General features: G+C 39.2%; 1 protein-coding gene across 6 annotated transcripts in view; it reads right to left on the bottom strand.

The window, feature by feature from the left end:
- The window catches only part of KIAA1328 (KIAA1328 ortholog), a 367625-nt gene that overhangs the window by 48304 nt on the left and 306111 nt on the right, over positions 1-13210 (bottom strand). For all 6 annotated transcript variants that reach the window (XM_078348025.1, XM_078348026.1, XM_078348024.1 and 3 more), the window contains 2 exons: positions 12994-13175; positions 695-803 (listed from right to left, as the gene is read on the bottom strand). In XM_078348025.1, the coding sequence (XP_078204151.1) occupies positions 695-803; positions 12994-13175 (291 nt within the window). The remainder of the gene's footprint in view (positions 1-694; positions 804-12993; positions 13176-13210) is intronic.

Below are 13210 nucleotides of genomic sequence, written 5' to 3'. Positions count from 1 at the left end.
CCTATAATTTGGGGATTTCTACTTTGCAAAGCCAATGGACTTTAAATTAACTCCAAATGAAGTCTAAACATTTATATTCAATTCATTGGAAAAGATGCTATGAATTTGAGTGCTCAAAACCAATCATATCCCTGAGGAAACATAAGCCAAGCCCTTCTGGTGTTGATGTTTATATATCAGCCTTAATTGCATAATGTGGGAGTTGGTTTAAGAGATATGAAGAATTTTAAATAATATATTTATTTCCCTGGATCCAGAAAAGGCTGATCAAATGCTTAACCCCTCAAATGTCTGTGATATAAGTAAATATTGGTATTTGTTTAACTAGTACAAAAGCCACTATAATGTTCAAAATCAATGATTTCAGCTAGTTAAACTTAGTCTAAATGTACAACTATTCTGTGACAAATGGAAGGACCTGCTGCTAAAGAGACTTTCTGATGAAGGACAGGATTAGCTTTAGGTTTGCATGGAAACCCTTACCCATTACAATGATCAACTAAGAAAGCACATGTATAAAGAAAAGGACTCCATGTAGTTCAAACTGGCCAAATCTAGATGCTTCAAAAGAAGGACCTCTGTTGAGAAAGAGTCACTAAGAATTGTCAAGATATTTCTATTCCTTATTAAAGAAATTTCAAAAAATGTTCTCATAGTGAGAATATTAAAAACTAAAACAATCTCTGAAGCTTACCGGGAGGTGGTGTGCTGTAATGATGGTGAGGCTGTGGTGACAAGATCCTTTAGGCTTCCTGTCGGCATAGGAGATGTGGACGCATCTTTTCTAACTCCTGTTGCTATCCCTATATGAACAATAAAGAAAATAATTTGGGCATTCAATAAAACCATATGGAAAAGTTCATTCTGACTAATATATTAGACATTATAGGAATGTCCAAGCTTCAAAAGTAAGCCATTTGTTTCCCTGAAATGGAACAATGGCCTATGAAAAACTCATTTCAGTTTTGTAAACATGAGAGATCTATAATGTACTTTTAAAAAGTATATTTGTGCAATGACAGACTAACTAGAGATTTTGTTTTTAAGCCTGATTGCCTAGCAAACCCCTGCTGATTTTGGTTTACTGTGAAAATGCCCAAGGAGGTGGGATGTTTCATTTTGTTTCCTTTAACTTTCATAAGAAAGATTCCAGCACTTTGTACCTCTAAACGCTCCAAATTAAATTGATCCTCTTTAAAAAACTTTCAAGATATATGTAACCCTTGAAAGTTTCTTTTAGAGAACTCAATAGTGGCTAAAACACATGTCTTAATTGGAAGATATGCTCAATTAACTATTCATTCAAGGGCCACGGGAAAGTTCCTAAGCAATAGTTTATCCTCCCAAGAACTGGTTGCCTTGGCCTTAATTCCTTTCCAATAAACAATGTTTAGTTTGTAATTACTTTTTTCTTCTGAAGTGCAAAATCAAAAGATGGTATGGACAGAAATATTCTTTTTATTTTTTTATCTATTATTTTCTAAACCACATAAAATAGTGCTGTATTTATCTTGGAAGACTACAAGAATCCCATTCACAATTTTTCTTCTCGTTCTTTGAAAACTGTTACCCAGGATGCATGAAGTTATTTTGGAGGATCTACTCTTTGAAGAAAGGGAGAGTATTCAAATAACAAAAAGCTTTGGAGTACTGGGAATACCAGACCCTAAAATGCCAGGAGTGCAGCATACTAACTTTGGGAATGGCAACAGGTTGTGCACAACCAGAAATCATCAGGCATAGAGAAGGCCAGAGTCTTACAGCTGTGGAGATTAGCATCAAAATTATCACCATTATCTTTGATTTCAAAACCTACACTTTCAACGTCAACTATTCTCTACTATGTTTGTTTATTTGTTTACTGAAACAGGGTCTGACTCTATCACTAGGCTGGAGTGTAGTGGTGCAATCACAGTTCACTGCAATCTCGACCTCCTGGGCCCAAGTGACCCTCTTGCCTCAGCCTCTTGAATATCTGGGACTACAGATGTGTGCCACTATGCTGAGCTAATTTTTTTATTTTTATTTTTGTAGAGATGGGGTCCCACTAATCTATTATGTATAGATATAAAAGACCAGCCTCTAAATGCACAATTCAGTCTTCCTTATATATAGAAATCTGTGGTACCCTCAACCAAACAAGCACATATTAATACTGGACAGTGCCAGGATTAAGTTCAGCCTTAGTTTATGGGGAAGGGAAGGAAGATATAAGAGTAAGGACATGAGACACTCTTGACAATCACATAAAGAGACATAGAGGATGGGCACAGTGGCTGATGCCTGTAATCCTAGCACTTTGGGAGGCCAAGGCAGGAGGATCAAGGCCAGGAGCTGGAGACCAGCCTGGGCAACACAGCAAGATCCTGTTACTATAAAAAATAAAATTAGCCAGGTGTGGTGGCATATGCCTGTAGTCGTAGTCCTAGCTACTCAGGAGGTTGAGGCAGGGGGATCCCTTGATCCCAGGGGGCTGAGACTGCAGTGAGCTATGGTTATGCTACTGTACTCCAGCCTAGGCAACAGAGCAAGACTCTTGCCTCAAGAAGAAAACAAAACCAAAACCACAGATAACACAAGGCAGTATAAGATCATAACTACTAACACGTATAATATGCTTAGTGTGAATAAGTTTTATTGAGGTATCATTTGAGTATCATAAGATTTACTCATTTTATCTGTAGCGTTTGATAAATAGTAACTTTATATCGCTATGAAAGCATGGCTACAAGCCAGTTTTTAAAAAAAAGTTGTAGGATATTACATATTTCTTTTTAAAATCCAATTTTAGAATATTTCCTTGCTCCAGAAGGTTCTCTCTTGCTCATCTGTAGGTAATACCTGCCCCCTGCCTTGGTCTGGTCCTAGCTCCCTCTGTAGCTCTACTGTTTTACCTTTTTAGAAATAATGTTTTATTTTCATAAAAACTCTTTGTGATAATATTTTTATAACCAATTTTCAGATAACGAAAATAAGCCATAAAGAACCTATGTGATCTGCCCAAGGTCACCGAGCTAATAAGTGATGAAGCTAGTATCTATGTCCAAGATAACCCGAGAGCTTTGGCCATTATGTTATGCTGCTGTAATATGTACTATGAAAAGTCTGAGGAATTAAGAAGTGGGAGAGATCACATTTGACTCTAGTATTTAGGGAACATTTGATGTAGGAGGTTGGATTCTTTGATAGGAAAGAATGATGAGCATGAAATGGGAGACAGAGACTTATGTGAGCAAAAGCATTAAATAGAAAACCTCAAGTCTAAATATTTCATTTAGTCAGGAAATAGTTACTGAACATTACTATGTCCTTATACCCTGCTAATCACTTTAAATGTATTATCTCATTAATCCTTACAACAGTCTTTAAATTATATTATTGTCCTTATTTTATAGATAAGGAAGTGGAAATTGTAAAAAGGTCAAGCAGCATATCCAGTATTACCCAGCTAGTAAGAGCAAAGCTGGGTTTTGAATGCAATCAAGGTCTGCTTGGCTCTGTATGGCAAACTTGTAAGCATTGTTTTAGATGGACTCAAAAATAAAACCGAACAACAATGACAAAAAAAAAATTCCAAACAGGTCTTTGAAGAGATTAATTTTGTGGCAGAATTTAGACTACAGTGGAATAGATAGAATAAAGGCAGGCAAAGCAGTCCACTACTAATAGAATTTCCTGGGTAGAATCCTAGGTGATGTAAGAGGAAATTAAGATGGACAAATAGGAGTAGAAAGAATTGAAAGGGATTTGTGAATGAGGTGAAAGGGAAGAAGAAATGCCTGGTAGTGACAGATACAAATATCTTTTCAGTCACTATCACAGAATACTGGGGACAATTTAAAGAAAGAATTTTAACAGATGGTTCAGGGACGTTTATAATTCAAGAATGTATACGTGTAAATACCTCATAATTGTAGGCACAGCAATGTATATACGTGTTCTCATTTATTTTTCTAAAGAAAGAAACCATATCTTTTACCTAATTTTAAAATGGTATGAGACCCCAAAAAGGATAAGAATGCTGTAAAGCAAAGACCAAGTTTAACTGTTCTTTTTTCTTAATTCTCTCTATTCCTTATTGCATTTCCAGAAAGCTATATATCAGCTTTTAATTGCATTTGTTCCCTTTATCAATTTTATTTAATATTAAGTATCCCAATAATTAGTTACATATATTCATGGAATTCTATATTCCTGTATATTTAAACACACACACACACTAACAACAAATTCTGATAAGAATATTATTGGGCTAATCAGTTTCATATATAAATGTATATGTTTACATACATATAATATATGTGGATGCATTTACATAAACATGCACATATATTTTCATATGCACAGATGGAACTGAATATAATGGATTATGTCCTACTTAGATATAGCTGGGTATATTTCATGGTAATTTTTTTTCTTAGAGCTCAGTGTTTAAGAAAATTCTGTTTCTGGGCCCTTTGTTTTATTTTACATTTTTAAAAGAGCTGCGCCATATTATCTATTCAGTTTAGTTTAAAGAATAAATTATAAAGAAAATACCAGTGTACCCAACCCATTCTCAGATCAAGAAAGCAAGCCTTGGCAGCACTGCCACCCAGATACATCTCCAGTATCCATCCCCAGTCACAACTCCTTCTCGCCTCCAGGGGACGCAACTATTCTAATAATTATTTCCTTTCTATTCTTTATAGTTCTACCATTTATGTATTTGGTTAGACATGTCATTTAGTTTTGTTGCTTTTGAACTTTATAAAATAGAAACATATTATATATATATTATTTTTGAGTCTTTTAATTGTCTACAAAATTTATCTATGCCGATAATTTTTATGTACTGCAGTTTCTTTGTTTTCTTTGCTAAGTACTATTCCACTGTATGTATTTATGACTTTCTATCCATTCTGCTGTTGAGGGACATTTGGAATATTTCTGGTTTGGGGGTATTATGAAGAATGCTGCTGTGGTAGACGCTGTCAGTTTATCCACCAAAACGTACTCCTTCCTTCTTCCGAGGTACACATCTAGACTCCCCAATCCTCCTTGTAATTATAGGTGGTCAGGTGGGAAGCCAGTGGACATTATATGTGCCACTTCTGTTCTGTCCTATAACAACTTTTCACGTGTACTCTTCCAAAACCTTTCCTTGTCCTTGCTGACCTACTTTGGCAGGGTCAACAAACAATTTCCTATAAAGTTGGACAATCATGAAAGAATGTTGAATTTTGTCAAATGCTTTTTCTGCGTAAACTAAAATGATCCTGTGGTTATTCCATCATTCTATTAATGTGTATTACATTGATTGATCTTTACATGTTGAACTACCTTTGTATTCCTGGGCTACATCTCAGTTATGATGTATAATCTTTTTAATATGCTGTATCCAGCTTGCTAGTATTTTGTTAAGGATATTTTCATCCGTATTCGTAAAGAATACTGGTCTATAGTTTGCTTTTCTTGTGACATCTGTCTCTGGCTTTGATATCAGGGTAATGCTGGCCTTTTAAAATAAGTTGGTAATATGGGAGGGGGGGCAGGGAAATGCTGGGAGGAAAAGGGCAGGGTCCCTGGTGAGGGTTCACCATCAGGCCTGTGCCAATGGACCTAGGTGAGGACAGGCCCTCCTGTTTTGCACCAACATGTTGCATTTTCTAAGACCACTCTGGCCTGCTACACCCCCATCCTATACCCATAAAAAACCCCAAGACACTAGCGGGAAGGGACACAAGCAGCTAGATGTCAAGAAAAGCAGAAGAACACACCGACAGGCACCAGCAGGTCATTGACTGGTGGAACAACGCAGACAGCAAGGGAAATTTGGCCACAGGGGTTGGAGGAGAGTCCAGCCACTGAGCAGCCCAGCTCCAGGGTGAAACTACCTTCCCACTCCATCTGCCTTCTGACTCCCCATCCATCTGCTGAGAGCTATTCCCACCATCCAATGAAAACTTGCATTAATTCTCCAAGCCCATGTGTGATCCAATTTTTCTGGTACACTAAGGCTAGAAACCCGAGATACAGAAAGCTTTCTGTCCTTGAGATAAGGCAGAGGGTCTAAGTGAGATGATTAACACAAGCCACCTGTAGACAGCAAAACTAAAAGAGCACATGGTAGCTCATGCCCACTGGGGCTTCAGAAACTGTAAACATCCACCCCTAGATGCTGCCATGGCCCCACAACCTGTCCATCTGCATGCTCCCCCTAGAGGTTTGAGCAGCAGGGCACTGAAGAAGCAAGCCACTCCCAAATCACACACCCTGTAAGGGGGATAGGGGAATTTTTCGGTTTCATTAGGATGTATTCTTTCCTCTTACATTTTCTGGAAGAGTCTGAGAAGAATTTGTGTTAATTATTTAAATGTTCGGTAGAATTCATCAGTGAAGCCATCTGGTCCTTGCTTGTCTTTGTTGGGAGGTTTTGATTACTGATCCAATCTTTTTGCTTATTATACAGGTCTATTCAGATCTTCTATTTATTCTTGAGACAGTTTTGGTAGTTAGTGTGTTTCCAGGAATTTTTCCATTTCTTCTAGATTATCTAATTTTTTGGTGTGTCTATTGTTTGCCTCATTGTTATTTGTTTTTTTAAGCCCAGGTGCCAGTGGTGTGTTCATCTGATTTTCAATGTTTTCAAGGAATGTACTATATGTAGCCACTCTCTGCCCAGAGAAAGTTGAGTCAAACAAAACAAAGGCAGGTTCCCTGTGTCACTCCTGTAGGGAATCCACAGACCGGCTGAAACAGAGAAACAATTTCTTGAGAACAGGGTCTGCTCTGCTTCCTCAGCGGGCAGCAGGCTGCCATCCTCTAGACTGCAGCCATGCTTGGAAGAGGGGAGGGCAGGGACATCCAATCTTTTGGCTTCCCTAGGCCACACTGGAAGGACTGTTTTGGACCACACATAAAATATAATAATGATAGCTGATGAGCTTTAAAAAAAAGCAAAAAAAAAAAAAAAATCTCACGATGTTTTAAGAAAGTTTACAAATTTGTATTGGGCCGCATTAAAAGCCATCCTGGGCCACATGTGGCCCATGGGCTGAGGGTTGGGTAAGCTTGGGGAAGGGCAAGACTACGTTATCACTAGATAAAGTCCTCCAATAATGCTTCAGTAGCTTTTCTCCTGGCTAAGAATTTGTTTTGTTTCTGTAAATCTGTCACTATCCCCCAGAGTTCTGATAAGGTAGATTCTGACAGTTTTTGCAAGATTTTTCAGTGTTTCTTGGGAGGGATGAGGCCCTGAAGGTACCTACCACACCATTCCCACTGATGTTTTTCTGATACATTTATGACACTAGCATAACCCTGATACCCAAACCTGACAAGGTCCCTACCAAAAAAAAAATACATATTACCACCCCAATATCTCCCAATCAGTATAATCATTAAACAGAATAGAAAAGAAAAAAACATGACATGATCATAACTAAAGAAAAAAAGATTTGATGACATTCAACACCCCTTTATGACAAAGACTTTCAGCAAACTAGGAGGAAACTTTCTTAACCTGATAAAGAGCATTTTCAAAAAGCCTCCAGCTGCCCAGGCACAGTGACTCATGCCTGTAATCTCAGCACTTTGGGAGACCAAGGTTGGTGGATCACCTGAGGTCAGGAGTTTGAGACCAGCCTGACCAACATGGTGAAACCCTGTCTCTACTAAAAAAATACAAAAAATTAGCTGGGTGTGGTGGCACACACCTGTAATCTCAGCTACTCAGGAGGCTGAGGAAGAAAAATTGCTTGAACCCAGGAGGTGGAAGCTGCAGTGAAATGAGATTGTGCCATTGCACTCCAGCCTAGATAGCAAGAACAAGACTCCAGCTAAAATCATACTTAATGGTGAAAGACTATCTTTTCCCTATAAAATTGGGAACAAGGCATGGAAATCTACTTTTCTCACTGTATTCTATATTGTAATAAAACCCCCACATGGTCTAATTAGTTAAGAAAGAGAAGAAAAGGCACAACAATTGAAAAGAAAGTGGTTGTTATGGGCTTAGTTGTGCCTTATCTAATTAATACACTGAAGTCCTAAAGTCTAGGACACCTCAGAATGTGACTGTATTTGGAGACAGGATCTTTAAAGAGGTAATTAAGTTGAATGAGGTCACAGGGGTGGGCCTAACTGAGAGTGACTGATGTCCTTATAAGAGGAAGCATTCCCGGGGATGCACGCACAGAAAAGGCCATGTGAGGACACAGTGAGAAGGCAGCCATCAGCAGCCAAGAAGAAAGGCCTCGGGGGGATTGACTAGAAAGGAGCATGAGGATTTACTGAAAATGGAAATGTACTATATCTTAATTGGGGTAGTGGTTACATGGGTATAATTTTCAATATTTATCAAACTATACATTTAAGACCTCTGCAATTTAGTGTAAATACATTAAACCTCATTGGCTGGATGTGGTGGCTCATGCCTGCAATCCAAGCACTTTGGAGGCCAAGGTGGGTGGATCACCTGAGGTCGGGAGTTCAAGACCAGCCTGACCAACATGGTGAAACCCCGTCTTTAAAACAAAAAATTGATAAATAAATAAATTAAACCTCATTAAAATAAAAGACAATAGAACCTTCCCCCATCATATTTTCTTAACTCCTAAGGCAGTGCTTTTCTTTTCTGTCTTTTTTTTTTTAGAAAGAGGCTTGCTCTACGTCACCCGGGAGGGAGTGCAGTGGAGCGATCTTGGCTCACTGAAACCTCTGCCTCCCAGGCTCACACAATTCTTCTGCCTCATCTTCCTGAGTAGCTGGGACTACAGGCACACACCACCACACCCGGCTAATTTTTTTCTATTTTTAGTAGAGACGGGATTTTACTATGTTGACTGGGCTGGTCTCAAATTCCTGACCTCAGGTGATCCATCTGCCTCAGTCTCCCAAAGTGCTGGGATTACAGGCGTGAGCTACCGCACCCAGCCACTTGTTCATTTCTTTCTTTCTTTTTTTTTTTTTTCTGCCAATCAGTTTGAGCTTATGAGGTTAGCCTTGAACTGATGACCTCGCCTTCGCGAGCGCCATGACCTCTGGCGGGAGCCACTTTGGAACCCCACTTGTTCATTTCTTTAATGTCTTGTTCTTTAACCCACCTGGGGCTATGAAGAGCACTCACATCATTTTAAGCACAGGCTCACTTAGAACAACTAGGAGCTTCTGAGGTCATTCTTCACTTCAGCTGAGTCTACAACAATCATCTTCCAGTAAAAGAAAAAAATGTGTTTGGGAGTTACTAGGGGACCTTAACCAGTGGCAGCTACTATATAAAATCATATAACCTAAGAAAACCCAAAAGACAAAATGAAGGGCACAATCAATACCATCAAGTAAACCCAAATTGCTCTAGGTTCAGCCTCTGCCAACATTTTAAGGGAATGTAGAGATTCAAGACAGAGGAACAAAAAGGAGGAAGGGAGTGGCTAAAGTCAGGTTTCACAGCCTGACTTAGGAATGGGCAGTGCCAAGCTCAGAGGTTTAACATTTCAGTTCTGGAACATGTGTGCTCAGTGGCTTCAGTGCCTCTACTAGCCCATCAACATAACAAGAAAAAAATGCCCTCAGCTTTGAAGGCTCTGATAAAAGGGAATATGGATGATTCATCAGGAAAGGGAGGTTCTAGGCAAGCTGGTCAAAAGTGTTTTGAGGCTGCAAAGGATGAAAAAAGAAGAATGAAGATTGGGTGTTTCCGGATTTATGCCTTTTAAAAGTTCTTTACTCAAGTTTAGATTTTCCCAAGTATTGTCTCCCTATTACACACAGCTCAATAAACGCAACGAAAACTGATGAATGAACAAGTTTATATGTCTTAAGTGCAATCTTGACAATACTGTATGTATTCTTGCTATTGTAAGGCTGTTTCTTGAGACAATAGTCTGGTCTTCTTCTTCTTCTTGGTTTTTTTTTTTTTTTTACATGTTTAGCATCAGTAAAGCTGGCAGAATGGTGAGGAGGATAGGAGAGGTAAGGGAGTAAGAGATTGGTAATAAAGATTAATGGTCCTGCAGTAAATGTCCTATGTAGTACTTAATGAGTAAAGGATAACAACAAAAGAAACAAAATATGTAAGTCAGAAGAAAAGTGTATTAAAAAATTCAGACACACTAAAGAGGGAAAAGCAATTAAGAAGGTGCTAAACCAAGCAGTGTAACCTAGGTCATTTGTGCCGGGTCATCGGCCTTATGATAAACAGGGTTTCCAAGTCTACCGCAGCATCCACAGAAAGTTTCTATCTCCCATTTGGTTGGGGGCCACAGCAAATGCCAATGCAATCTCTCTACCCTGTACTGTAATCTGCATGCTCTAGCTGTGCGATGGGCAGAATGGCTCAAATGGGCAACTTTCGCCACTTTAATGGTCATGTAGACCATAATTTTGCTAACAGTTCCATATTAGAATAAAAGAGAGCAGAACAGAAAGTCAGTAGTTCCTGTGAATGCTTTAAAATAAAAACTCTTAGAAAGATGAAAAAGTTTCTATTCTTTTTTTTTTTTAGAGCAACACTACAACCTTTCTCCAACCCCACAAAAAAAGGGGGGAAGAAAAAACCTAATGGAAAGAGAATAAAACCCTGAGTGAAAACTGTTCCTGAAAACTTTGCAGAATTGTAACAGCTTTCTCTTGGCTAAATTGATTGGTATAGCAACATTATAAAATGACTATTAGGATTCATTGTGCACAACAGAAAGTGCTGAAATGTCAGCAGACTATACAGCAAAAAGTAATGGGTTCTGAACCCCTGTTAGTCAAAAATGATTTTGTTTCAAATTAGAAATTGATTTTTTTGGACACAAGCCCTTTTCAGGCTTCTGACTTGTGTAGCTAGGCCCAGGAGAGATTAACCTTCACCACAGCAAGGGATGGCCTGATGATATCTTTCTCAAAGTGCCTTTTCAATTGCTGCTTTCTACTGTGGCTGTGGTATTAACCAATAACACAAGTTATTTGTTCTTTTGCTATTACACTATATTTTTCTCATTTTGCCATTTTATCTTAGTGCTGCCACACAACACAAATTTGTAGACAAGTTAACTGAAGACTATGTTAAACCTTGCAGTGTAACCACTACACCAATTGTGACTAATTCTTCACTCTCCAAAGTGCAATGACTAAGAACAGAGGAAGCTGAGGTAAGAGTTTTCCATTTCTGAAGGACTGCTAACAGAGAAAGTAAAGATTCTATGTCCTAAAGTTTCTTCAATTTAACTTTTAGTTTAGGAAGCAGCAACCAGAAAGCAGCTTCTAAGTTGTTCTAAAGCAATGGAAGTCTACAAAACCTTTCTTTGTCTTATGTCAAACAAAATGTACTTTTGCTTTTATTTCAAATTGTGGATAGTCCTCCCTCCCAAAATTTGAACTAATTATCATCTCTCAATTATCTGGGAGAGGATTAAACAATTTCTAGATTAATCATAATCTAAACCAAAAAGCATGACAAGCTAGTAGCAGATGAAGAAAGGCAGGGAGATGTATACCTGCAAGATCTCACAAAGAACTGCCCAATTTTCAAATAAATAAATGTGAGAGTGGCTATAGAGAGAAAAGTATGTCGTATGACACCAGAGGTAGAAAGGTGCAGCCCCAGTAGAAAGAGGTAAGTAAGAAGGAAATCAAGGTTAGTGGTTGTGGGAAGGGAAAAAAGACACCTAGGAAAGAGGTGTGAGCAGGACAGGGCTCAGAGGTTTTTTTGGCCCTCCGTTTCCTGTACATCTTTTCTGTATAATGAAGCTCAGACTTGCTCCGTTCTTTTCCAAAGTCATTCCTTTAAGGATGTCAGGACAGATTAAGCCAAAAGCCTCTCCAGGAACAACTGGGAAACAAGTTTGCTTCACTCAACATTTAATATAATTATTTATAATTGATTTCTTTAAGAATCACTGGGCCAGGCATGGTGACTCACGCATGTAATCCCGGCACTTTGGGAGGCCGAAGTGGGCGGATGACGAGGTCAAGATATCGAGACCATCCTGCCCAACATGGTGAAACCCCGTCTCTACTAAGAAAATTAGCTGGGTGTGGGGGCATGTGCCTGCAGTCCCAGCTACTCGGGAGGCTGAGGCAGAAGAATTGCGTAAACCTTTGAACCTGGGAGGCAGAGGTTCCAGTGAGCCGAAATAGTGCCACTGCACTCCAGCCTGGTGCCTGGTGACAGAGCGAGACTCTGTCTGAAAAAAAAAAAGAATCTACCACATAACAGGAAATATTATTGACAAATTCAAAAGATTGCTAGGCAATATATGCTTTAGACGTGTGAGGTTTGTTTTAGTCACAATATGGGGAGTTGTCCATGATCTCTCCTCCACCCTCCCGATGTTTCCAGTCAATTCAGGATTAACTGTAGTTGTTAGGCTTTATTTTTCCAGGAGAGATTTATGTTCAATATCTTGCCCTCTTTACTCACTTGGAACATTATTTTAGAATATGATCATACTTACTGCTGACTAATTCTTAACAGTTGTTGCCTGCAAAAAGAGGGACAATTGGCCGGGCGCGGTGGCTCAAGCCTGTAATCCCAGCACTTTGGGAGGCCGAGGCGGGTGGATCACGAGGTCAAGAGAGCGAGACCATCCTGGTCAACATGGTGAAACCCCGTCTCTACTAAAAATTACAAAAAATTAGCTGGCAGGGTGGCGCATGCCTGTAATCCCAGCTACTCGGGAGGCTGAGGCAGGAGAATTGCCTGAACCCAGCGGGTGGAGGTTGCGATGAGCCAAGATCGCGCCATTGCACTCCAGCCTGGGTAACAAGAGCGAAACTCCATCTCAAAAAAAAAAAAAAAAAAGAGGGACAATTTAGATACAGTTTTTCATACCAGTATTCTAAGAAAAATGCAGACATAATTCACTAATCCAGTAGATGTGTTACCTGTGGCCATGCAGGCACGCTTTAGTGTGTAACATTTAACTTTTGCTCAACATTGTAGGAAATCATCTGAAATTCATTGGCTAGCAACTACCTTCCCCTGCCAGCTTCTCATTTTGCTACTACAGTTGTTAAACTTACCTCTTTGGGGTCTATAGGTATCTTTCTTTTGACATGACCACTGGGCTTCATCTTTCATATGCAAATGAAACCCAACTGTCTTCTTCTCCTTCCTATTCTCTCCACTGTTTGGGGAGTCTTGGTACTTTTTAACGGATGATGACGTTCCAAGCAGCCGGCCATCGCAGTCTGACTTTAATAAACTGAAAGAACAATGATGAATGAACTGTTGAAGGCA

Source organism: Callithrix jacchus, chromosome 13, assembly GCF_049354715.1.
Source record: "Callithrix jacchus isolate 240 chromosome 13, calJac240_pri, whole genome shotgun sequence".
NCBI classification, from domain to species: Eukaryota; Metazoa; Chordata; class Mammalia; order Primates; family Cebidae; genus Callithrix; species Callithrix jacchus.
This window is presented reverse-complemented; position numbering and strand designations above follow the sequence as displayed.